Raw genomic sequence first — 22,907 nt, 5'->3', positions numbered from 1 at the left:
GCTGTCTCACAGACAAAGCCTCCAGCTCCGTGCCTGCTGAAGCACTTTCTCCATCTAATCTCTAGAGAGAGTCTAATGTCAGTTCAGCCGGGGAGACGGGAAGTCCTCTGCAGCTAGGATCCCAGAGGTCTGTGGCAAGAGAATAAATTGTTGTTAAAGAATTCCTCTTTGCTCTGAATTTGCATTCAGCCCACCTTTTGCATGTGACCCAGCTTCACGATCTGAGATTTGTACACAATGTACAATTTATTTGAAATATTGGAAGTTGCTTTCCTGCTATGTATTGACTTGGCATTTCTAGTTAGGTTTTCACTTCTGTTATGATCTTCAGTATGGCCCATCTTGGCCTGGATGTCAGGTGCTCCTTTCTCCCTCCTCACTCCAGGACAATATAACAATGTTCATTCAGGTTGAGTCTCCTGCTTTGGTGAGTTAAAAGACATTTTAACTCATAAGAATGTCCCTAAAAGCTGGACACTTTTTCAGGAGAGAGAGTTTCCTTCACCTGAGCATTCAAGTTGTTTGATAAGGGTGTCCCATGTCCCTCCCCTGGCCAGGTCAAGGCCACCACCAGTGACCCTCTGCTCTTTCCAGGTTGCTCCCATATATTTGGATGATTAGATGGGAAGCTGGTCCAGAGGGCAGATGCAGAGATGGAAATTTGACCCCAGCTGATGAGTCCGCATGTGACCCAGTGGTATCATCTAGGAATTTTCACACATTATGCACCGTATTTGAAATCCTGGGAATTTTTTTTCTTCTATATACTGACATAGACATTGCTTGGATTCCCTTTGCTGCTTACAAACAACAACAAACACAAAAAATATCTGTAAATACAACATTTATGTTTTCCGACTGAATTTCAAAATAAGTTGGGGCATTGGGAAAGAATTTAGTTGACTTTTGAGTGTAAACCAAGGATGTATTTCTTTGAAAAGATAAAACAAGAGGGCTGATTATCCTAAACACGAAAATCTGCACAGATTGAAATTCCCAAGATGCCCAGGAGCCCAGCCTTTGCACAACCTCCAGCACCAACATTATCTGGAAAGGGGAAAATTTTTCAAAGAAAGAGCATTAAGAAATATATTATTGGAATTATTAGAATAATAATACATTTGCTTAAATAAAACTGACAATTTTTCAAAGCACTGGTTGGCTCAATCCCAGTGATATTATGCCATTCTGTGTCAATGGCATACCTACATAGATATCTACTTTATGAATGAGTATTTAAAATTTTTTCTGGGCAGTAGATATACAATAAATATGAATTCTTCTTTATCTACCTTCCAATACTCTGAGAAATTTCCTTTGTTGTATTCATCATCATCAGTTGTCCCGACCTCTTTCACTCTGCTCTGCCACATTTAGAAATTTTGTATAAAAATGACAGTAATATCTGCAGTGGCATATGTTACCCAGATGAATCAGCGTTTTTATTCCCTGTCGTAAGTGCCTCTTCTTTCCTGTAACAATTCTATTCTAAATCCTGAGGGCATTTCTTAGTGACTTCCTTCTTACTATCTTCAAAAGATGTTCTAAGGGCCCAGAAGACTTTGTGCTACTTGAAATTCTTACATATAAAAGTATACAAGAATCCAGTCGTTTTTCACTGGCACCCAGGACTCTTTTATTCCATCCCTTTTTTTACTTGTCAGCTTCTTCACTAGTCTATGTATTCCCTGGAGACAGTTGAATTTATTTCTGTATTCCTAACATTTAGCACAATTTACACACATGGTACGTAAGTAATTCCTAAAGCAAACTGAACTGAGTACTGTACCCATTTATTTGTGTTTCACACGGCACCTAACAGAGCACCTAGCATACAGTAGCCTTCAGAAAACATTTTGTAAATGAATGACTTATTGGTACTCACGTGTTTTTTCAACCACTTCACCCTTATACAAGGGGATATGTTTGCAGAGTTTCTCAATGGGTGACCCAAACAGGAACCAATCCACATCTGTGATCAGAGACTCCAGAGGGTTGTACTTGACCCAGGTGTATTTGTTGGAGAACATGTTGTTCAGAGCCTAGATCAGTATAATGGAGAAGAACGACATAAAATAAATTGACAATATTTGGCATACCTTATTCTAAATTGTGACTATTTTTCTCATTCAGATTATTAAACAGAAAGAAGTTAGGGATCTCAAGGCATCATCTCTTTTTGAGTATTCTATCTGTGAAGTAGTCTCATTAGTAATTACCAGTGTTATTTTACCTCTGGTGGCAATGAAGCCCAAAGAAGGTAAGTTCCACTTCAAAAGTGGCACATATGAGAAGTTGTAGAGGGAGACTTAGACCTTGGGTCTCTAGCCATAGTGCCGTGTTTATATATGTTCACTATACTGTATTATTCTTTGCATCTTTGTGTCATTGAATATTACAATTTCTCTTATTAGTCTTTCAATTACTATTTCCCATAGCCCTGATCTGATAAGAGAAGTTGGTCAGTTCTTGTTATATGGAATTTATTATAAGTTCTTGTATTTAGGACTATGTGGTGGAAATCAAGCTGAAATGTACTCCTGCTCTTAAGAAATAATAAAATAAAAGTGAAAACACTTTAATAACTTTAGTAATTTGAGTATCATATTTATGGTAAGGTATGATAGTATGATCTTCTCTCTCACCCTCTTCATTTCTCCATAAACACCAGTATTGCCTGGCTTAAGAACAGAGAATACTCAAGAGTGCCCCAGAATTACCTGTCTCTCGTAGATGTACCGTTGGAGATTGTTCAGAGGAGGGGTGTTCTGATGGTCCATCTTCAGGATGAAGCAGGCTCTTCGGGAGAGCACCCTGGATGCAATGTAGCCCTGAGGCAGCAAGAGTACAGTTACTGATCTTCCCCAGTTCCCTGAGATCTGAACTTGGGGAAGAAGATGCCTAAACCTCGGAGGAAAGACTTGAACATGCACAGTGAATATATGATGGAATTGCTTTCCAATCTGCAATCAATTTTACCTACTTGACTTATTTTACACATTTTCATTTTTTCACTTGTCATTTCTACCCCTTTGAAATTGTGCAAACCCATGACTGTATTCTCCTTTTCGTGTTATAGAACGAGAGTCTGTAGTTTGAGGTTTGAAAGATTGAGAACAAGCAGTTCTCTATCTCTTTCCATTAATTTTTTTTTTTTTTTTTTGAGCCAGAGGTCTCACTCTGTTGCCCAGGCTGCAGTGCAGTGGTGCAATCTCGGCTCACTGAAGCCTCCACCTCCCTGATTCAAGCAATTCTCCTGCTTCAGCCTCCCAAGTAGCTGGGATTACAGGTGTGCACCACCACACCCAGCTAATTCTGTATTTTTAGTAGAGATGGAGTTTCACCATGTTAGCCAGGCTGTTCTGGAACTCCTGACCTCAAGTGATCCAGCCACCTTGGGCTCCCAATGTGCTAAGATTACAGGCATGAGCTACTGCACCAGGCCTCTTTCCACTAATTTTATTCTGTCTCCTCCCCAGTTTAGGGTAAATACAACATTCTTTAGCACTATGCTGTTCAATATGATAGTTAATAGCTATATGTTACTATCCAAATTTAAATTTAAATTAGATAAAATTTAAAATGCACTTCTTCTGTTACACATTTTGAGTACTCAGTAACCACAAGGGGCTGGGGGCTTCCCTACTGGAAATGCAAATCTAGAACACTTCCACCACTGCAGAAAGTTCTGTTAGACAGTGCTGCTTTAGAAACTCTCAAAAGCATACTCATAACCACACTCATGCCCCCCCCCCGCGACACACACACACGTCTCAACTATCCTCCCCTCATTTACCATCTTCTCTTCCTCTCCAGTTTTTTCCATCGCTTCACCTCAAACCCACGCTGGCTAGATAGGGATGGGTTGGAGTAAGGTGGTATTAAAAGAGCAATGGAGGGTAAAGACCCTGGGGCCAGAAGGGACCTAAGGCCACTGAGTCTTCACCTGGAATGAAAATTGTCTCTACAGAGTTCCAAGTAATGATACACTCTAGAAGGTTGTATCTAATAGAAATCATTCTGTTTCCTGTTTTTCAATTCTCACAAATTGTCAGTTCCTAAAATTCAAAAATAGACTGAGCCTGGTGACAATGGAAGAAGCTTAAAGCAAATCCTTGCCACTCTTATTTTTTAAGGACACTTTTGAGATTTCCATGAAGGTTACTTAAAAACAATTTCAGTGCCACTTCCTTTTAAACCACATCTTCTAATGACTGTATACTTTCTAATGTGGCATTGAACTGTCAACACCAATGGGGAAAAGGAATATAAAGATATTTCTAGAGGAAAAGGGACAGAAAAGCATGTTCAAAAGTCTAGTGAGAGTCTAGCCATAGTGCATAGCTCTGAACCTAGGTAGAAGCAGGTTCACAATTCATTGGTGGAACAAATGGAAAACAAATGAATAAATAAAGGATGAAAGATAAGTTTTCTGAGCCAGTTTTTGTGACTTATTCTTAATGCCAGTATCTAACACTTGAAAATAGTTTAGTGCTTTAAGTTAGCAGACTTTCTTTCTTACAGAAAAAGTATGATTTATTGTCTATTCTATGTACATAATTAAATGTGTATAGTTGCTCTAGATTTCTGCTATGTTGTGATTACTTTGTGATTGTGATTGTTCTTTTTATTCTTTTATTCTTTTTTTTTTTTTTTTTTTTTTTTTTTTTGACTCTGGATCTTGTTCTGTCACCCAGGCTAGAGTGTAGTGGTGCAATGTCAGTTCACTGCAGGCTTGACTTTCTGAGCTCTAGCAATCCTCCCACCTCAGCCTCCCGAGTAGGTGGGACCACAGGCATGCACCAACACACCTAGTTAATTTTTGTATTTTTAGTAGACATGGGGTTTTGCCATATTGCCCAGCCAGTCTCCAATTTCTAGGCTCAAATGATCCTCCTGCCTCAGCCTCCCAACGTGCTGGGATTACAAGCGTGTGCCATCATGCCCAACCGATTGTTCTTTATCGCATGATGTTCTGTGTTAGAAGCCCTATTCATTCATTTATTCACTCAACAAATGTGTATGAGGTCTGCATGCTGGGCTTTGCTTTGGGCTTTGGTTACTCTTCTCTGCACTTTCTGAGCCTGTAAGTGGGATAATAGCATCACTCTTCCAATTTCTACCTGAGAAGGTCAAGCAAATGCATATGTTTCCTGTCATATGTTTTTCTTCAAAAATTTTTTAACCAATTGCTTGATTATTAAAAGAAAAAAATGAAAGTGAGGAAATTCTTAAAGAATTACAAGGTTAAATCTAAGAATTCAAGTGTATATGTCCCATATATATATAGATCCCTCTGTGCTTTAGAAAACTAGTCCTGAAGAACACAAAAATTCATTTGCTGCTTACATGTTTATAGTCAAAAATTGTGGTAGATGAGCATGATCCTGCATGGATGTTAACAATGGCGATATTTTTTTCATTGTCAATTGTCACTGTCTCTTGAAGATTGCCACCATTGTTGTTCGGGCTGATGATGTTATAAACCTAGATTGAAAGGGAAGACAAAATGTTTTTCCTTAAATCTTATACATTTGAAAGGCAAATCTTCTGTCAAAATAAAGCCTCTACCTGCTATAACCCAGGGATTAGAAACTAAAACTCTCGACTGGGATCCCAGTCCTAAAGCTTGTGATGCCATAAGACTGCAAAGCTTTTTCTTATAGCTTACTATATTATATACAGAAGAAGCAGTGACATCACAGGAAAAATGAGACTGACCACATTTTAAAGCAATGGCTTACATTTGCAAAGTATTGTGGTTGGAGAGGAACAGCCAAGCTCATTGTTTCCACTATTGGTAATTTCTGAGATTCCATCCCAAATAAGGCACATGGCCTCTCTACTGTCTTTCAAGCTCTCTTGAACCTTCCCTTTTCTCTCCCAACATCTCCGAAAGATAAAGCCCATAAGGAACCAACTGAACCAACTGACCTCATATCCATGAGACTGTATCCCAAAGATGGTCAGCACCACCAGAAATGCCACCTGAAAAACAGACCCACCACATCCATTCTAGGGTAGTCATTAGGGTGGGGGCAGGAGGGAACACTGGACAGGAAAAGCACAGATATCTCAGAAAATGTACACCAAGAGACTGAGTGGCCACAGATGGTCAGCACTCCCTTTCCGAAGTGTGAAGCACACACATTCGCTCAGTTAACAGGCATTTGTTGAGTTCATTCTATTTGCCAGACACACAGCTCTACATTTGCCACCTAATTCCCAACTCTTTCTAGCATTATAACCATCTAGACAGTAGGAGAAACTTGGAGCAGGTGAGCAGTGAAGGACTCATTTTACTATGGAAATACCTAGGTATGATTCATATTGGCTTTGGGTAACAGTGGTCAAATTGTGTCCTCTCGTTAAAAAAATAATTAAAAAAAAAAATAAAAACACTTTAATCCCTTAAGACTGAGAGGGTAATACAGATTTAAAATGAATCATGGGTGACAAAGACACAATAGGTTCCTAAGGAAAACTATGAAAATAGAATGCTTGAGAGCACAATTAACTTTTGAGGCTGACATCAAGCAAAACTGTCATATTCTCCTACAACCCATGCCTGAGTGATACTATCCTACAAGTGCTGGGCCCACAGGTCGTCAGGCTGACACTGAGGCAGTTCTGATATTTTGCTGTAGTTATGTAAGAGTCTGCTTCAACATGCTAACCCAGGTTTTGTACCTTCTCTTCTGAACATCAGTGAACTGTACTATCACTGAAAACTACATCAGTACATGGTTTACTGTACTTTCATTGAAGACTACTGACGAAAGGAGTCTTGGGGAAGGGGGATATTTTTAAGAACTGTCAGTGGGACTTTTCTATTTCCCTTTCCATCCCACCCTGATACATCTTCTCTTACCACAGACCAGCTCTAGCAGCATATGATACTCCTGTATATTCTATTAAATGAGTCTAACATAGTGGTTTGAACAAGTAGTTCAAGGACTAAACCACCTTAATGGCATGATTAGAGAGAGCTTGGGGTGTCCTGCACCCCAAAATGATCTCCCATCCAACATCGTGGTTAATACACCATGGTTATATAATAATTTTGTGCTTCAAGTTTGGGTCTCAATTTGGAAAATCAAGAGAGCCCCAAGAGAGGGAGCTGTTAAACTCTTTAAGCCGACCGTCTTAAACATTTTAGAAAGAGGTACTTAACATTTTGCTTTCCCCTTAGCAGCTGAATGAGAATAAAGGACAGAGATTGGGGGAGCGAGTTCCATTCTAGGTCAGAACACAGCCCACTGTCCATGGGGCACTGTAGTGTGGAACTATGGAGGCTGGTATCAGATGGAGGAGTAGAGTGGCCATAGAAGGAATGTTCTGTTCTAAGGGAGAATTTAGTCGTAATGGAAGGTCATTGAAGACTGTGGCTGCTTAAATTTGCCATGATTGTGCCTGTAAGTGGGGATTAAGACAGATAAATTACATTCTAAATCCCACATTTATGGGCTTGGGAAAATCACATTCCTCTGCCTCTCAGTCTCTTTGTCTGTAAAATGGAGAGAATACTACTCAGCTCATAGGGTTTTTGCAATGAATAGATGAAATTATTCATGTGAAATGCTTAGTGTAAGGCTTAGTATGCATTCGAGAAATAAGAGGTAGTATTACTACTATTATGATATTATTTTTAAATTACCACTTCTCTGTTAGATCGCAAATGTAGTTGTTTTAAATAGCCCACATTCCCTACAAAGCTCATATTAAGGGATTATTACTAAACATCCTCCAAATCAAAGTACTGCAGATATTTCTTTGTGTTTTTTTAGTAAACATCTCAAAACAGACAAAGGACAAAAAAGTAAGACTTATTAAACATCTATTTCTGCCAAAGATATCATTAATTCAATCACATAAGCTTAGAAGCATGCACAGTATCTGTCTAAGACCTCCGAAATCCATGTCATATTAGATACAAGCATTTCCTGTAGTCACCACAAGAGTATCAAGAAGCAGAAACAAATACTCACAAGGATTTTCATTCTGCCTGAAGGAAGATGGTGCTGAAGTGTGTAAAGCTGCCCCGTCCAGCTTCTATTCTTTATATAGGCTTCAAGATGTGGCTATCTCTTTTCCAAATGATCACTTTGGAAAAAAACCATATGTCTATATCTCTGACACACCCCAGCAAACTCCTTTATCAGAACTGAGATCCAACCACATACCTGATATCAATGAAGTTCATTAGTCAGTAATGAAAATTCACCCCTTGGTCACTCTGTAAATATTTCCTGCTATCTGCACTATGCTGCCTTTGAGATTTTAATTTCCACCCTTTAAAAATATTGCAAGATGCTTGTTCTATGCACACATTTTCTAGCTCTACAAGGACAAATTCCTAACATCTCCTCCTAAAGCAAGAATGCTTCCTTAAGGCCTGAGTTGGGCCCCCACTCAATGTCTTTTCATCACTGTTCTGCTGGCTAAATTCTTCCACAGAGGAAACAGATATGAGACTGGGTTCATATCCAGTCATATCTGCTGGGGAGGCCTACTTTGAGAACAAACAACCTAGAACTTTCTTTGTTCTTCCCTTTAAATTAGTGTCAATTTCCAGAAATCCATGAGGAACAAGGCTCAGAAAGCACTCTCCCCAATTACCAGGGTTAACCAAATTTTTACATTAAGTTTCACCCAAAACTGCACAAAACTGCAAGTTAGAGAGCTCTAGTTATCTTGCAGGGTGTTAAGATTTTCAGACTAAAAAAAGAGAAAGAGAATAAAGTTTCATTTGTGTAATTTTTTTAACATGACAATTAGAAATGGCTAGCTAGTGTCAGGGTATAATCAAAAACTCATGAGAGGACATTAAAAAAACAAACAAACAAAAAACAGCAAATTGCAGCCAGGTGCAGTGGCTTATGCCTATAATCCCAGCACTTTGGAAGGCCAAGACGGGCAGATCACCTGAGGTCAGGAATTTGAGACAAGCCTGGACCACATGATAAAACCCCAACTCTACTAAAAATACAAAAAAAAAAAATTAGCTAGGTGTGGTGGTGCTCACCTGTAGTCCCAGCTACTCAGGAGGCTGAGGCAGGAGAACTGCTTGAACTCGGGAGGCAGAGGTTGCAGTGAGCCAAGATCACGTCATTGCACTCCAGCCTGGGCAATAAGAATGAAGAAGGAAAGATGGAAAGAAGAAAGAAAGGAAAGAAAGAGAAAAAGAGAAAGAAAGAAAATAAAGAATGGAGAAAGAAAGAAGGAAAGAGAGAGAGAAAGAGAGAGAAAAAGAAAGAGAAAGAAAGAAATAGGAAGAAAGGAATAGAAAGGAAGAAAGAAATAGGAAGAAAGAGTGAAAAGAAAGGAAGAAACTCACAGCCTAATAGATATCCAAAGATTCCATCATATATCATCTCTATGTGCATTCTATTTCAAGGTAAGTCATGAAATTCTAAATAATAAAGTGTATTTACATTTCTAAAATGTATATACTTATTTACACTTTATATGTGCTTGATGTGCCTTTCTGAAAATAGTAAATCAAATTGAAAGGTGTATCAATTATAAAAAAGGTTAAGTGACTATGTTTTTAGAGAAACACCCATGGCCACCACTTAAAATATTAATTTACTGGGAGGAGCTCAGTGGTGTTGAAATATGTGGGTGTGGATAAGAGAAAAGAACCTTCAGACATCCAGGGAAGTATTGGGCCAAAGAGAAAGGGGAGTTTCAAGTGGCAATTGGTGAAGATTAAATCCCTGTAATATCTTGATCTCAGTGTGCAGCAAATTGTAGGTTTTTGGTGGTTGAATAATGCCGAGTCAATTTTTCTCTATCTAATTGTAAATGAACGAGATAGTTAGCAACCTTAAAAGTTAAGCTGAGAGTGTTAAGAATGCCATAAGACAGTCTCCTCACAATTACTGAACCCCCAGTTCACACCACCTGGCTCTGCTGCTCCTCTAGGCTGGAGTGGTCTGATCCTCTCTGTCTATGTCAGTCTAACCCACAGGATTCAGCCAAGGCCTATCTGCTGCATGAAGCCTCTGTAACCACTCCAGCTAAGAGACGGCACACTCTTTTGAATGTCTGTCTCTACTGCTCATTTGGCATAAAGGAAAGAGTGCAGGCTCTAGGGTTATGTGAATTCATCACTCCATTCTTACCTGCATGTGACCTTGGATAGCTCAAAGCCTCTCAGAACCTCACTCACTTCTCATCTTCCTTTGGTGTGTCTATACTATGTGTGTGTCTTGCCTCCCATCAGGACTAGCTATGCAATTTAGAATGCTCAATGCAAAATGAAAATGTGGGAACTGTTGTTCAAAGAGCAGAGGAAAAAAGTCTTTTTCTTTGATCCATAGGTTCTCTCTTTCTCTCAACTTGTGATGGTGTTTTTATTGGCTATTTATTGTCACACACTCCCTTTGGCATAGGGATTTTTGCAAAGTAAGTGGCCCCTGCAACTCAGCATCTGGGTGTATATGTCTGACCTTAACTCTTCCCATACCTGCAGCCGTGTACCACCAGTAGAGAGAAGTAGAGGAGTGGTGATCAAGAGCCCATCCAGGGAGGTAGGCAAGCAGGACCACGTGTGAACCAACGCTCCAAGCAGGAAGAACGCAAAGGATGAAAGAGATGCTCCATTGTCCCATTAGCTCCATTTAGAAAACACAAATTCAAAAATAAAAATATTAGGATTTTCAAGATTGCAACTGGGAAGCCCTAAACCCAAGTGTGGGGCTCTCTTCCAAGTGTGGGCCCTCTGCGACTGCACTAGTCACATATCGACAAAGCCAGCCCTGCCTTTCCTATAGATATCAGGATCCTGGAGTGTGAGCATTGGTTGTTTTACATCTTTAAATCTTCTGTAGCAGTTGTGTTTAATTGGGACATGGCATTAGCTGCAGCATGCTGCATTGCTTTTAATGGGCAACATGAGAAAATGAGTAGGGGGTTGTTGGCCCAGTGACCCATTTCTGAGCAAGCAAATGGACTTTCCTGGCCTGGATGAGAGGAGTTGGCTTTTATTCAAATCCAGTGGGACCTCTGAAGCAAAAGCACACTCCAGAATGAATCCTGATGAATACGCTTTATTAAGCATTTCCAGGCATTAGACACTGGGAATGTAGGTAGGGAGAGAGCATAATTGAATAAACATGGAAACTCAAAATTCCCTGAGGCACCCCTGAGGATCCAATGTCACCATCTGAAGATGTCTTCTTTCAGAAGTGGAAAGATTGCAGATGTTTGTATTATGTTCTATGTAAGATGCAGAAAAGGAAACCAATTCTGACCAGTCGCTCTACAGAAAACTCCATGATTCACAAAACTGCTTCATTGTTCACTGGCCTTAGGGCAAGTCCTTTCCTTTGGCCTCTTCTGCCAGGGAAGCCACGGCATGGTGGCCCCGGGGTCCTCACAAGGCCCCGGCTCTAGACGTGGCTCTGCCAGCACTAGCGCTTTGGTTCCAACCACTTTGGATCTGATTCTCATCTTTCAATGAGCAGTTTAGTCATTTCCCAGGCTGACTGCTGTTATTTAATGAACACATCATCAGTACGAGTGCTTTTACACCATTATCTCTAAACCGCTTCAATATGAACACTGAACAAGGTAAAGTGTTATTATTTCTGGATTAGCCAAGAAGTAATTATAAAGCAACACGTTGCTATCACTTTGTGATTTCTATTCCTCATATGGGCTTACTTTAAATCTTTTTCAGAACAGATGTGCTTAACCAGTCTTGAGTATTCTTCAGGATGATAAATATGAAGTTATTGGGGGCCGGGCGCGGTGGCTCAAGCCTGTAATCCCAGCACTTTGGGAGGCCAAGGCAGGTGGATCACGAGGTCAAGAGATCGAGACCATCCTGGTCAACATGGTGAAACCCCGTCTCTACTAAAAATTACAAAAAATTAGCTGGGCATGGTGGCGCGCGCCTGTAATCCCAGCTACTCAGGAGGCTGAGGCAGGAGAATTGCCTGAACCCAGGAGGCGGAGGTTGCAGTGAGCAGAGATTGGTCCATTGCACTCCAGGCTGGGTAACAAGAGCAAAACTCTGTCTCAAAAAAAATGAAGTTATTGGTCAACATTTTCTTTATCTTTACTTTCATGTATTTTAGACTCTTGATGCAATTACTCAGGAGATCTTCTTTTAGCAAGATTTTTCCAAACCCCATTTACATCACTCTACCACTCCAGGTAACAACTAATCTTAAGCATAATATATCACTGTCTGCCTCTGAGGAGATCCAGAAGGTTTGGCAAATGCAATTGAACAGACATACAAGCAGCCACAGAAAGTCAGAGTTATATGTATTTTGGAAGGCAAGAGTCCCAGAGGAAACAACAAAAATATCTGCTCAGTGATGCCTTAGCAAAGTGCTCCCTCCACTCTGCTGTAATTTGAAAAGAATTTCTTCCCTATATAAAAATAATTATGTATTAAGTTTGGATTTTCTGGAACTAGAAGCTCCTCTGGCAATAACTATTAAAATGTTATTTTATATGTTTCTATGGCTATGTTTTAGATGTGTCATTCCTGGCCATAAGTACATACGGAGGCTTTGATAAGAATGTGTCACTGCTGCAAGCACCAAGGCTGTAGTCACCAGAACCATCATGAAAGTCTTAGCTGCGGGCTGGGAAACCGAGGCCAGGGAGTGGCAGAAATTTCTCCAGAGTGAAGTGTATTCAGACCTCACAATGAACCACTTGATTTGGGACCATCAAAAGGACAATCAGACTAGTGTGCAGTTTGCTCAGAAAGACAACAGTAAAGGCAAGGAGACTGAAACAGAGTCTCTGCATCAAGGGACTTCCACACTCAAACAAATAAATTATCATTTGCTGGCAAATGGACTAAGGCCAGTTGAGTCCTAACTAACAGAAAATGGAGCAAGAATGAAAAGGAAGCCAAGGTTACTAAGGGCTTCACAGGTATTAATGACCACGAGGTCAGCCCGTTAACAGGTCCATACAGAGACAGAATCTTGAGTTAGAATATTTAATGATCAAAATATGCTCTATAGGCAAACATTTCCTTCCAGTCAGAGAACAAGAAGGAATTTGCAAACTCTGATTTCTGTGACAAAGCACTTTGGTTCCAACCATTTGGGATCTGATTGACATGTTTTAATGAGCAGTTTAGTCCTTTGCAGACCGCCCTCCAGTTGCACACATGAGCATAATGCACATGGGAAGCATCAACATCTGCTCCACACGGAGGGAGTTTCCACTGAGCACGACATGACAGGGTGTGGAGTAGAATGAAGCCTTGGGTGTGTGTGCATTGTGAGATAAAATGATGATAGGGGCTTCTTTCTTGGCACGGCCCAGCATCAATCTCTGTAGGCAGGGCAGGCTCTATTTACCCATGGGCTGGTTTGTTCTACACTAACCCCAAGGCACAGAGGTCACACCATCAACTGAGACTCCCTTCGTGTGTCATCACAGCCAGTGTAGGGTTGCCTCTCTCAGGCTGGCACCAAAACCAGAAATGAATAAATATAACGTACTTTTTAACCTGTAGCTTAACATCTCCTTTATGCAAGTCAAATTTTATAAGGTGCCTACTGAGCACCATGTATGTGTCTGCATATTTTAGATTCTAAACATTGACATGTTCTGTCTTCCTCCCATGAGAAGAATGAAACATAAAAGTTCTCAGGGCAAGAGACTTGCTCATGCTTCATTTTGGCCTTGGATGAGACCAGGATTGAAGTGAAGGTTGACCCCCAACCCAACCCCCATACTCCCTCTCCGCCAACCCCCAACACCACACAAAGTACAGAAAAAGAGGTTCCTCTGGTTGTACAGCCACTGAAGTAACAATATTGTATAAAGGAGGAATTTATTCTCTTTTACCCACAGGAAACCTAAGGCCTAAAGGGAAAAAAAAAATGACTCATTGAAAGAAGGGAAAATAGAAACTAGGCCTCTTGGCTCCTAGCTTCATCCAGTAGCTTCCCAAATGGGTTTTCAAATCCAGGGTGCATCCTTAGAGGTGGCACAATTGTTTCATTAAGTCAGATGTCCCCAGAGATGTTACTAGATGTTAGGACAAACAAATTTTTAAAAAGGAAAAGCAATCATGTTTTGTAGTCAACTAAGATGAGAAGAATCTGGATAAAACAATATGACATATATTTCTCCCCTATAGATTTCTTAGCCCATTTGATGTGTGAATGTGAGTTGTCAGTCTCTAAGTGGTGGATTATTGGACCCGGAACTCTACCTATGTATCTATGTATGTGTATGTATGTATCTATCTATGCAAGTGTATGTATGTGTCTATCTGTCATGGAACATGTTACAGGCCATCATTTCACAGGTCCACTGCAGAACTTCAAGCCCTTGTCCTTGGTATGATGTGCAAAATGTGTGCTGGGCACTGCACCTGTATACCAAGATGACTACCTGTGGCTGAGTTTAAACATAGAGGCCATGCTGCCCACTCACTGACTTCTCAGTGACATAAAGTTTCCTAAAGCAGATGAAGACCTCTTTGCACGTCTTCCCCTTACCCCAGGCTTATTACCTTTTGTGGATAAAGAGTGAATTTGAAAGAAATCAGTGGACACATTAAAAAACACCAGTAATATCTTACCACAGCTGTTCTAATCCCCTCTTACCAATATTTTTGAAAAGATGTTGATAGCAAATCAAGCTTTATAATCATGTGACTCCATCTTGTAGTTTCAATCCACACACAAGAGGAAAATTATAGGCAGGAAGTTTCCAAAGGGAAAATTTATAGATTGGTAGTTAATGAAATACAGTTTTCCTCTTCAGCAAATTGGATTTAGTAGCTTCATCTTATAGGAAGTAGCAGGAAAAAAATTAAAACCAACTCACCTCTAAAACTGTTTTGAGCATTTACTTGTTTATCCAAGTGGCAGTTTCTATTCTCTGTTTTTGGTGAAAATATTTTTTATTATTTTAATGTAACTTCTGAAAACTAAATTATCTAGAAGCAAATAAAAAGAGATTTCTTTTATAGTTTCCAGAAGAAAAAAACAAACAGTAGGAAAGTTCTATCTAGCAGATGGGGGAGATGTGATGGAGGCAGCAATATCTGAGCTGAGCCTTGAACGATGAACAGGAGTTTACCAAGAGAAAGGCTAGGGGGTGGCCCTCTGCAGTAAAACAACAGCATGTACAAAGGCATGGAGGCATACACACCTTGACTTCTCCAGGAATGGTGGGAATTCCGGTGGAGCTGGAATATAGATACACGGCATGAAGTGGCAGCCTTTGGAAACCTTATGACAAAAGACCCTGGCTGCCATTCCAATGAGTTTGAACTTTCTGTAGGCTGCCAGTGAAATTTCCAAGCATGATGGAGTCATGTCTATCTATGTACTTCAGAAAGACAACTTTAGGGTTAATGAAGAAAATGCACTGGAATATAAGAAACTGGTGACCAGAGTGATCAATTGCACAACTGTTGTGAAAGTCCAGATGAGGGGAGCTGTGGGCAAGGTCAGAGTTGAGAGGCATTTCAGAGATAAAATGACAGTAACTAGCTGGATGTGAGGCTGTCAAGAAAGGGCTGTATCAGATGTATGGTGCTATCATTAAGAGAGCTCAACATTGGAGAAAAGAGATCAGTTTGCTGGGGGTTGTTCACAGAACATGCTTAGCCTAAGCAAAACCATTGCTGTGGCTTAGATAAAAGTTAAGAAGGGGAAACCATTTCCACATTCCTGCAGGAGCTGCTGTCTGGAAGGCCTGGTATACACACGGTTTTTCATCTGTAGTTTTGTTTGGTTTTAGGGATTACTCTTTTTCTGAGTCTGAGAATGTTAATGTGTAAAATACACCCACAGCTTCGCTTGGGTGAGAAGTTATCATAAATCATATTGAGTTTGTTTTAATACCTTCAGCTTCAACAAGGGATGACTCAGGTTAACTCCACATGAAAAGCTGCTTGCTCAGCAGCCAGATATTCTCAAAGGTTTCCTGGTACATTGAGACATGTCACAGATAGGAGAAATGGAGGAAGATAAGCCTTTGACCCCACCTGGTAACACCCCACCTGATAACACCTTTGAGTCAAGCTTGTTAAGTACAAATATGAGAGAGCTTCTCATTCAGGTCCACACTTACCTTCTCCTCTGCTCCACTGCTTTTGTGAAGACAAGATGAAGTTCACAGTGAGTAGATTTTTCCTTTTGAATTTATTGCCATATAACTGGAGACTGTCAATATTCTGAGATTTAGGAGGTCTGCTTCTTATGGCACCGTAATGGAAAATTTGTTTAACAAAATTCTGTCTTCAAACACATGGACACAGAGAGGGGAACAATACACACCAGGTCCTGTTGGGGAGTGGGAGGTGAGGGGAGGGATCTTAGAGGATGGGTCAACAGGTGCAGAAAACCACCACTGCACATATATACCTATGTAACAAACCTGCACATTCTGCACATATATACTGTGGTTTATTTAAGAAGAAATAAAGAAAAAAATATATTTTCTATTTATGTAATCATGGCCTTCATAAGCATCTCTATAGAGAAAGATAACCGTATTGAGACTAGACAGCTGTCTGAGCATCTTACACTGACTTATACTTAACAAAATGACTTTTCACATCACCTGACTCAGGGCTCCATGCAGGGTAAGCAGTCCCTGAGCCCAAGGAAGTGCCTGATAATCCTCATTCTTGAACTCCTCCTTTTACCAAAATTATTCAACATGTTCAGGCAAGATAAAAAGCTTATTATCAAAGTAAGCAGGTGAATGAGACTTCTTGTCACATTTGTTACAGTAAAATGGGTCTCTAAGGAAGAAAGATTTGCCTTGGGCTCTAGCGTGGCCATTTATTTAAGAAAGCATCTAACGCATGAAGCTACCACAGCATCTCTCCTGTGGCTCCAGGCAGAAGCCTGAGAGCGTAGGAGGAGGTGGACTGAGAAACCCTGCCAAAGGAACTAGTAGTGCGGGGGATCTTAAGATAATTATCTAGAACTAGGTCTTCTTCATATCAGCAAAGTTTAAAAGGGTCAGAGGGAGCTCCAGAAACAGGTTAGATCTGATTTCTCTCCTAGTTCTGCTGTGAACAAGAGGTATAAGTTTGGCCAACTCACTTAACCCCCAAAGCTCAGTTACCTTATCTGTAAAATGATTGCACTCTACTAGTTGGTCTCTAAAATTTCTTCTACCTCTGACTTTTTAGGAGACTAATTTTTAACTACTTTTTAAGCTATTGGGAGAAAAATTTAAATATATATTTTTAAATTACCTTGAACCTCTAGAGCAGTTCTCAAAACTATTTTGTCCCAGGCAAAGGAAATGAGACTAGGTACCCAGAATGAGGCACCCTGCATAAAGCTCCTGCTCTGACAACCGATATCATGGAGCCTGTGATAAATGATTAAAACAAGTATCCTGGGACACTGCTAGTGACATCGTCTCTCCTGATCACTCTTGCCAGCCAGACACTCTATCCTTGCTTTCTCATCATAGGCATCCAATCTGCCGACTAATCCATTGCTTTAGAAAGTTGGCTTTTTCTCAAATAAAAATATTATTTCTATTAGGAAGAAAGCATCTCATGTTAAATAGGAAAATTAACTGAAATCATTTTCAGATGTGATTTTTAGAACTTACAGCCATTTCAAACCAAAGTATTCATTTATTCTATACTACTCATTGTAAAACTTACTTTTTTTTTTTTTTTTTTCAAGGAAAACAAGACAGTTTGCTTTATTTTAAAACAGTAACTTCCTTATATGGGGACACTGACCAAAATTCAATACTGATACAAATATATGCTTCTTAGGAAGTCAAAATATGTGCCAGGCAAATTTCTGAATTTCACTAAAGAGAGAATTTGAAACCTTATAAAACGATTAGAAACAAATGAATGGCAGGTGAGCATCAACAACCTGTGTAACGCAGGCTGCAGTACAGATTTAAGCTGAATAACCAAGCCGTGTCAGTTACCCTAAATCATTTTTGTTAATATTTAGAAGAATGCACATATTTTCAATAACTTAAAAGTGAATCTCTACTCCCATCTCTTAATACTGGCAGGAAGTATAACTTTCTTCTTTTACTAGATTTTAATAATCCAAATATCTACTCAAGGTAGGATACTCTGGCATTAAATATAGCTGAGTTTATCAGAAATAGAAAAATCATGAAAAATTCAACAAAATAGCATTCTTACCAATGATAATTTATAGGAATTCATTTGCCAAGTGAATGTTTCATTATAAAGTTAATATTTTGATGAATCTTAAAAATTTTTAAACTCTATTCTGACATTTCCAGAAGTATTATCTTAGCAAAGTCATCTTTAGGATGCCATTTATTAAACTGAGAGGAAACAAGATGGTACATTCTGGGTTTTATTTTAAAAGGGATTTAATAATTTGATTTATCACTACTTGAAAATTACATTTTTTTTCCTCAGTACTGGATGGCAGTGAGATGAAAGCAGCTTTCCTGGTTCTCAACTTCCCTTCTTCATCAATTTTTCCAGTTTTTCATAAGACCTTCGCTAAAAATTCTAAAACTATATATCACATTAATATAATTACTTATAATTAATCAGCAATTTCACATTATCATTAAAACTTTTTATGGTTAAAAAATGCAAGGCAAGAGAAGAAGAAAACACATTGAACTAGAACTCAACACATTAGAAAAATTAGCGACTATTTATTATAAGCTTGGACAGAGGAAGACAGAAGAAGACATCATTTTGCCATGTAACAGGAGACCAGTGTTATTTGTGATTTCAGATTGTCTTCGCTGGACTTCTCGGAGTCTTCTTAGCTCCTGCCCTTGCTGACTATGTAAGTCTCACCTTTTCAAGTTTGCTACCAAAATGCACTTGCAAAGAAACATGGTATTAAATCACTCTCGATCCCGTATAAACTTCAGAATATCAACATCAGTGATGACAACAACAATGCTGGAAGTGGGCAGCAGTCAGTGAGTGTCAACAATGAACACAACGTGGCCAACATTGACAACAACAACGGCTGGGACTCCTGGAATTCCATATGGGATTATGAAAGTGTAGGTAGTCAATATGCAAGTTTTACCCTATTATTTTAAAATGAGATTTCTTTTTTTTAACAAAAAATGTGTATGCTGACCATAAAAAAATTAAAAATAAATTTTAATTACACATAAGCATACAGTTATAAATAAAGATGCCTATTTTACTCATCCAATTTTGTTCCCTAGAGATAACTACTGTTAATAAGTGTTGCATGATCAGTTAAAATTCAAACCAATAAACACTATGTTCAAAGGATTGAGAGTATATACAACAAATACGAACCTCCTCTTGCCTGCTTGCAGTTACCCTCAATAATGCTGAAAGACTTGCACAATTTTACTGCTTCCAAAGCCTAGCCTATCTCATTTTGTTTTCAAAGGAGGTTTTAGGACCTCCTTCTAAAGAGACTGAAATTGACATTTCATCCAAAACTCAAAAGGACCAAAGGAAATGTAAATGACAATATTAAGGGAGGAAGGAAAGAAAGGAACAAAGAAAAGGAGAAGCAAAGAAAGAGTGGAGCAAAGAAAGAAATACTTAGCACTAGTTAGAAGACCCAACTCGGCCGGGCGCGGTGGCTCAAGCCTGTAATCCCAGCACTGTGGGAGGCCGAGGCGGGTGGATCACGAGGTCAAGAGATCGAGACCATCCTGGTCAACATGGTGAAACCCCGTNGGTGGGGGGATCCAGAGCCTCTCTGAGAATGTACCCTCCTTTGAAAGCACTGACCTGGCCCCTGCGTCCACAAACGTGGGAAAAGTGTGGCAGGCTGCAGAGTCTCAACAACCCCTCAATCCAGTTTGTGTCCATGTACAGCATCCATAACCCCCATCCTCCATCAGCTCCTTTTTCTGGTTTACATGTTTGTATAGCTTCTCTAACTGTATAAAAAAAAAATAAAAAAGTAAATGGGGGCAAGGGGGTCCGGGCCGGAAATCCCAGCTACTCAGGAGGCTGAGGAGGGAGAATTGCCTGAACCCAGGAGGCGGAGGTTGCGGTGAGCCGTGAATGTAAATGGCCTAACCACTCCACTTAAAAGTCATAGAGTGGTAAGCCAGAAAAAAAAAAAAAAAAAAAAAAAAGAAGACCCAACTCTGCAATTACCAGATATGTATTTAACAAACTATACTTTTAAATAGAAAACTCTTTATTGTTTCCATTTTATCTGGTCAATTGGAAAACTAACTTTTGTCTTAGCTGTCTCCTTGAAATGTGAAGCTCAAAGGAGACTAAAACATGATAGCTTTTAAAGTCTATTTCAGTAAAACAGATTTATGTAGAGGGGTTCTTATCACACTAGAACCTGAAAATAAAGCAAACAAGTTAGATGTTCAGTCTCTGCCCTCAGAGAACTTGCAGTCAGTCCTCATAAATGTCAGCAATAGATGTGATTGCCAAGCAGGTCTACAACCAGTGCTCTTATCCCAGCTCATCATGATCTTGGAATTCCATTTCTCTCTGCTGGTGGAACTGACTTCTGATAAGAAAAACTCCTTGGAGAACACATGCCTCACCATTTACCATCTCTTTAACAGGGCTTTGCTGCAACCAGACTCTTTCACAAGAAGACATGCATTGTGCACAAAATGAACAAGGAGGTCGTGCCCTCCATTCAGTCCCTTGATGCACTGGTCAAGGAAAAGAAGGTAAAAATAAAAGGCTTTTGATTTTTGGTGAGAGGAGAGGTTTTATGATCGCCAGTAAATAATGAGAAGATCACAGTCATTCCCTCCTGACCACAGTATGTTGTAGTGTGCAGCACAAAGGGGGAAGTTATTGGTGATTGCCTGAGGGAAGGCAGCTTTTGCCACATCAAATGCTGTGACTCACCTATCTCTAGAGCTGATGAGTAGAACATTTGAAACCTTGACTGTTAGAGGAGCAAAGCTCTGGTCACACCAATAGGAGCCCTCAGTACTTTGCCAAGGACATTTTTCTACAAGAGTTAGTTAGGGTTATTAGATTTAGCAAATAAAAATAGAAAATACCCAGTTAAGTTTGAATTTCAGGTAAGCAGCAGGCCTTTTTATTATGATATATCCTATGCAATATTTGGAACAGAAAAAGGATCCATTGTTTATCTGAAATTCAAATGTGACTGTGTATTATATATTTTGTCTGGCCATACTAATCCAGGTAAGTGAAAAGAAGGAGTCCATAATGCTTTAAATGCTTTAAAATGTTTGCCTGAGTTCATATTCCTATAACTGATAAATGGGTACCTTTCATTGACAAGGTAGAGAAAATAAATAAACTACATTCTCAGAAGATGATTATTACATCATCTAATCCAAGAAATCTATGATGACCAAATGAGGTCCAAGTTTCAGAATAAATTTAGCCTAAGACTTCTGTTTTTATGAGAAGGTGAGGTTTCAAACCAGCTAAATCTCTTAGGACACTTAGAAATTTTAAGATATACAGAATAAGCTAGAAATGGCTCTTCTTCGTCTTATGGAAAAATTTAGCTGAGCAATACTCACTGTTGGGCTTGTATACTCCTCAAGTCAACAAACCACTGGGTTTGGCATTCATTCTCTCTCATTCTTCCTTTCTGCCTGTCTTTCCCACATTCAGCTTCAGGGTAAGGGACCAGGAGGAGCACCCCCCAAAAGCCTGGTGTACTCAATCAACCCAGACAAAGTCGATGACCTGAGGAAGTTAGGAAAAAACATTGCAAACATGTGCCGTGGGATTCCAACATACATGGCTGAGGAGATGCAAGGTCAGTAGCATCCCTACTGTGCACCCCAAGTTAGTGCCGGTGGAATTGTCAGACTATTCTCGCATGTGTCCATAGTGGACACCAGTGATTCAGGGATGGTCATCAAGGCCAACATTTGTGCAGTGCTTGCTCTGTGCCAGGCAGTGTTCTATGTGCTTTAAGTGTGTTAACTCAATTGCTTCTTCACAGAAACCTTATAAGTTCTATTTTATTCCTACTTATGGATGAGGAAACAAAGAGGTACAGAGAGAGGTCTTTGCCTGGTTCAATTCCAAGCATTTTGGCTCTGGATTCTGCACTCTTAAATATTATGGAATGCTGCCTTTCAAGTGTGAATCAAGAGTAAACTCAAGTCATACTCAAAAGAATGTATGAATGGCTAAATCAAAGGAGAATGCTAATAGAATCTATTCACTTTCTGTAGCTCAAACAATCCATTTCTGGACATTCAAAGAACAGCTGCACAAAAACAAAGTGTCTACCTAATGACCTAACTTAACAGCAATTTTCCGGGTCTCCGAATTGATTGATTTCATCATAACAGATAGATAAATCTTAACATTAGTGCATAGCTAGTTTGGAAACCCATACTCCCTCAACTCCCTGCAAGAAAACAGTTCTTGAATAGACATTAATATAGGCTTCTTCTTTTCTTTCTGTTAGGGGAAAGCCTGTTTTTTTATTCAGGAAAGTGCTTTGAAACCAATATACTATGGATTGTGAACATTTCCTTCTGTGGAAAAACGGTGGAGAACTAAACAATTGTTTAAATTCACTACGGATTTAGTCATCTGAATAAGCTATGCAGAAAAATATGGGCTCTAGTGGTTTTTACCATGTCATTCTGAAAATTGTTTCTGCTAGGTATGTTTGGTTTCTTTAAGTTTCAATAAAAGCATTTAGCACTGAATTCAGTGTATACTCACATTTCTTATGATTTCTTATGACTTGGAATGCACAGGATCAAAAGTGCAATGTGGTGGTGGCAAGTTGTTGAAGTGCGTTAGACTCACTATTAGCCTATATTCAAGACCTGTCTCCTGTAAAGAACCCCTTCAGGTGCTTCAGACTCTACTAACCACAACTCTGGGAATGGTTCCAAGACTCTCCGACTGCTCTGAAGGCTGCTCTATAGTTGTTGTGCACAGTAACGTTTCAGACCAGCAAGGACAGAAATTCACTCAGAGTCTCAGAAGC

General features: G+C 39.6%; 2 protein-coding genes across 2 annotated transcripts; one reads left to right on the top strand and one right to left on the bottom strand.

Moving 5' to 3' along the window:
• Positions 1-829: 829 nt before the first annotated feature.
• GKN2 (gastrokine 2) lies at positions 830-8,109 on the bottom strand. The gene is made up of 6 exons (XM_017521929.2): positions 7,989-8,109; positions 5,935-5,988; positions 5,350-5,487; positions 2,721-2,831; positions 1,886-2,042; positions 830-1,047 (listed from the first exon to the last, which is right to left on the bottom strand). Exons 1-6 carry the CDS (start codon positions 7,998-8,000, stop codon positions 965-967), a joined length of 555 nt encoding a protein of 184 aa, XP_017377418.1. The 5' UTR covers positions 8,001-8,109; the 3' UTR covers positions 830-964.
• A 7,897-nt stretch (positions 8,110-16,006) lies between these two features.
• On the top strand, positions 16,007-22,620 carry GKN1 (gastrokine 1). Its single transcript, XM_017522089.2, has 6 exons — positions 16,007-16,121; positions 18,720-18,773; positions 18,862-18,999; positions 20,521-20,631; positions 21,563-21,710; positions 22,374-22,620. Exons 1-6 carry the CDS (start codon positions 16,110-16,112, stop codon positions 22,466-22,468), a joined length of 558 nt encoding a protein of 185 aa, XP_017377578.1. The 5' UTR covers positions 16,007-16,109; the 3' UTR covers positions 22,469-22,620.
• The last annotated feature ends 287 nt before the right edge of the window (positions 22,621-22,907 follow it).

Source organism: Cebus imitator, unplaced genomic scaffold (assembly GCF_001604975.1).
Source record: "Cebus imitator isolate Cc_AM_T3 unplaced genomic scaffold, Cebus_imitator-1.0 Scaffold23, whole genome shotgun sequence".
NCBI classification, from domain to species: domain Eukaryota; kingdom Metazoa; phylum Chordata; class Mammalia; order Primates; family Cebidae; genus Cebus; species Cebus imitator.
The sequence above is the reverse complement of the archived record's forward strand: the minus strand, read 5'-3'. Positions and strand labels throughout refer to the sequence as shown.

Excerpts from the sequence above, each read along its gene's own strand:
- GKN2 (XM_017521929.2), bottom strand. Across the intron at positions 2,832-5,349 it reads CAATTTTTGACTATAAACAT|GGCTACATTGCATCCAGGGT; the intron begins GTAAGCAGCAAA and ends TTGCTGCCTCAG. Across the intron at positions 2,043-2,720 it reads GGTACATCTACGAGAGACAG|GCTCTGAACAACATGTTCTC; the intron begins GTAATTCTGGGG and ends ATACTGATCTAG.
- GKN1 (XM_017522089.2), top strand. Across the intron at positions 18,774-18,861 it reads CTCCTGCCCTTGCTGACTAT|AATATCAACATCAGTGATGA; the intron begins GTAAGTCTCACC and ends TATAAACTTCAG. Across the intron at positions 20,632-21,562 it reads CACTGGTCAAGGAAAAGAAG|CTTCAGGGTAAGGGACCAGG; the intron begins GTAAAAATAAAA and ends TCCCACATTCAG.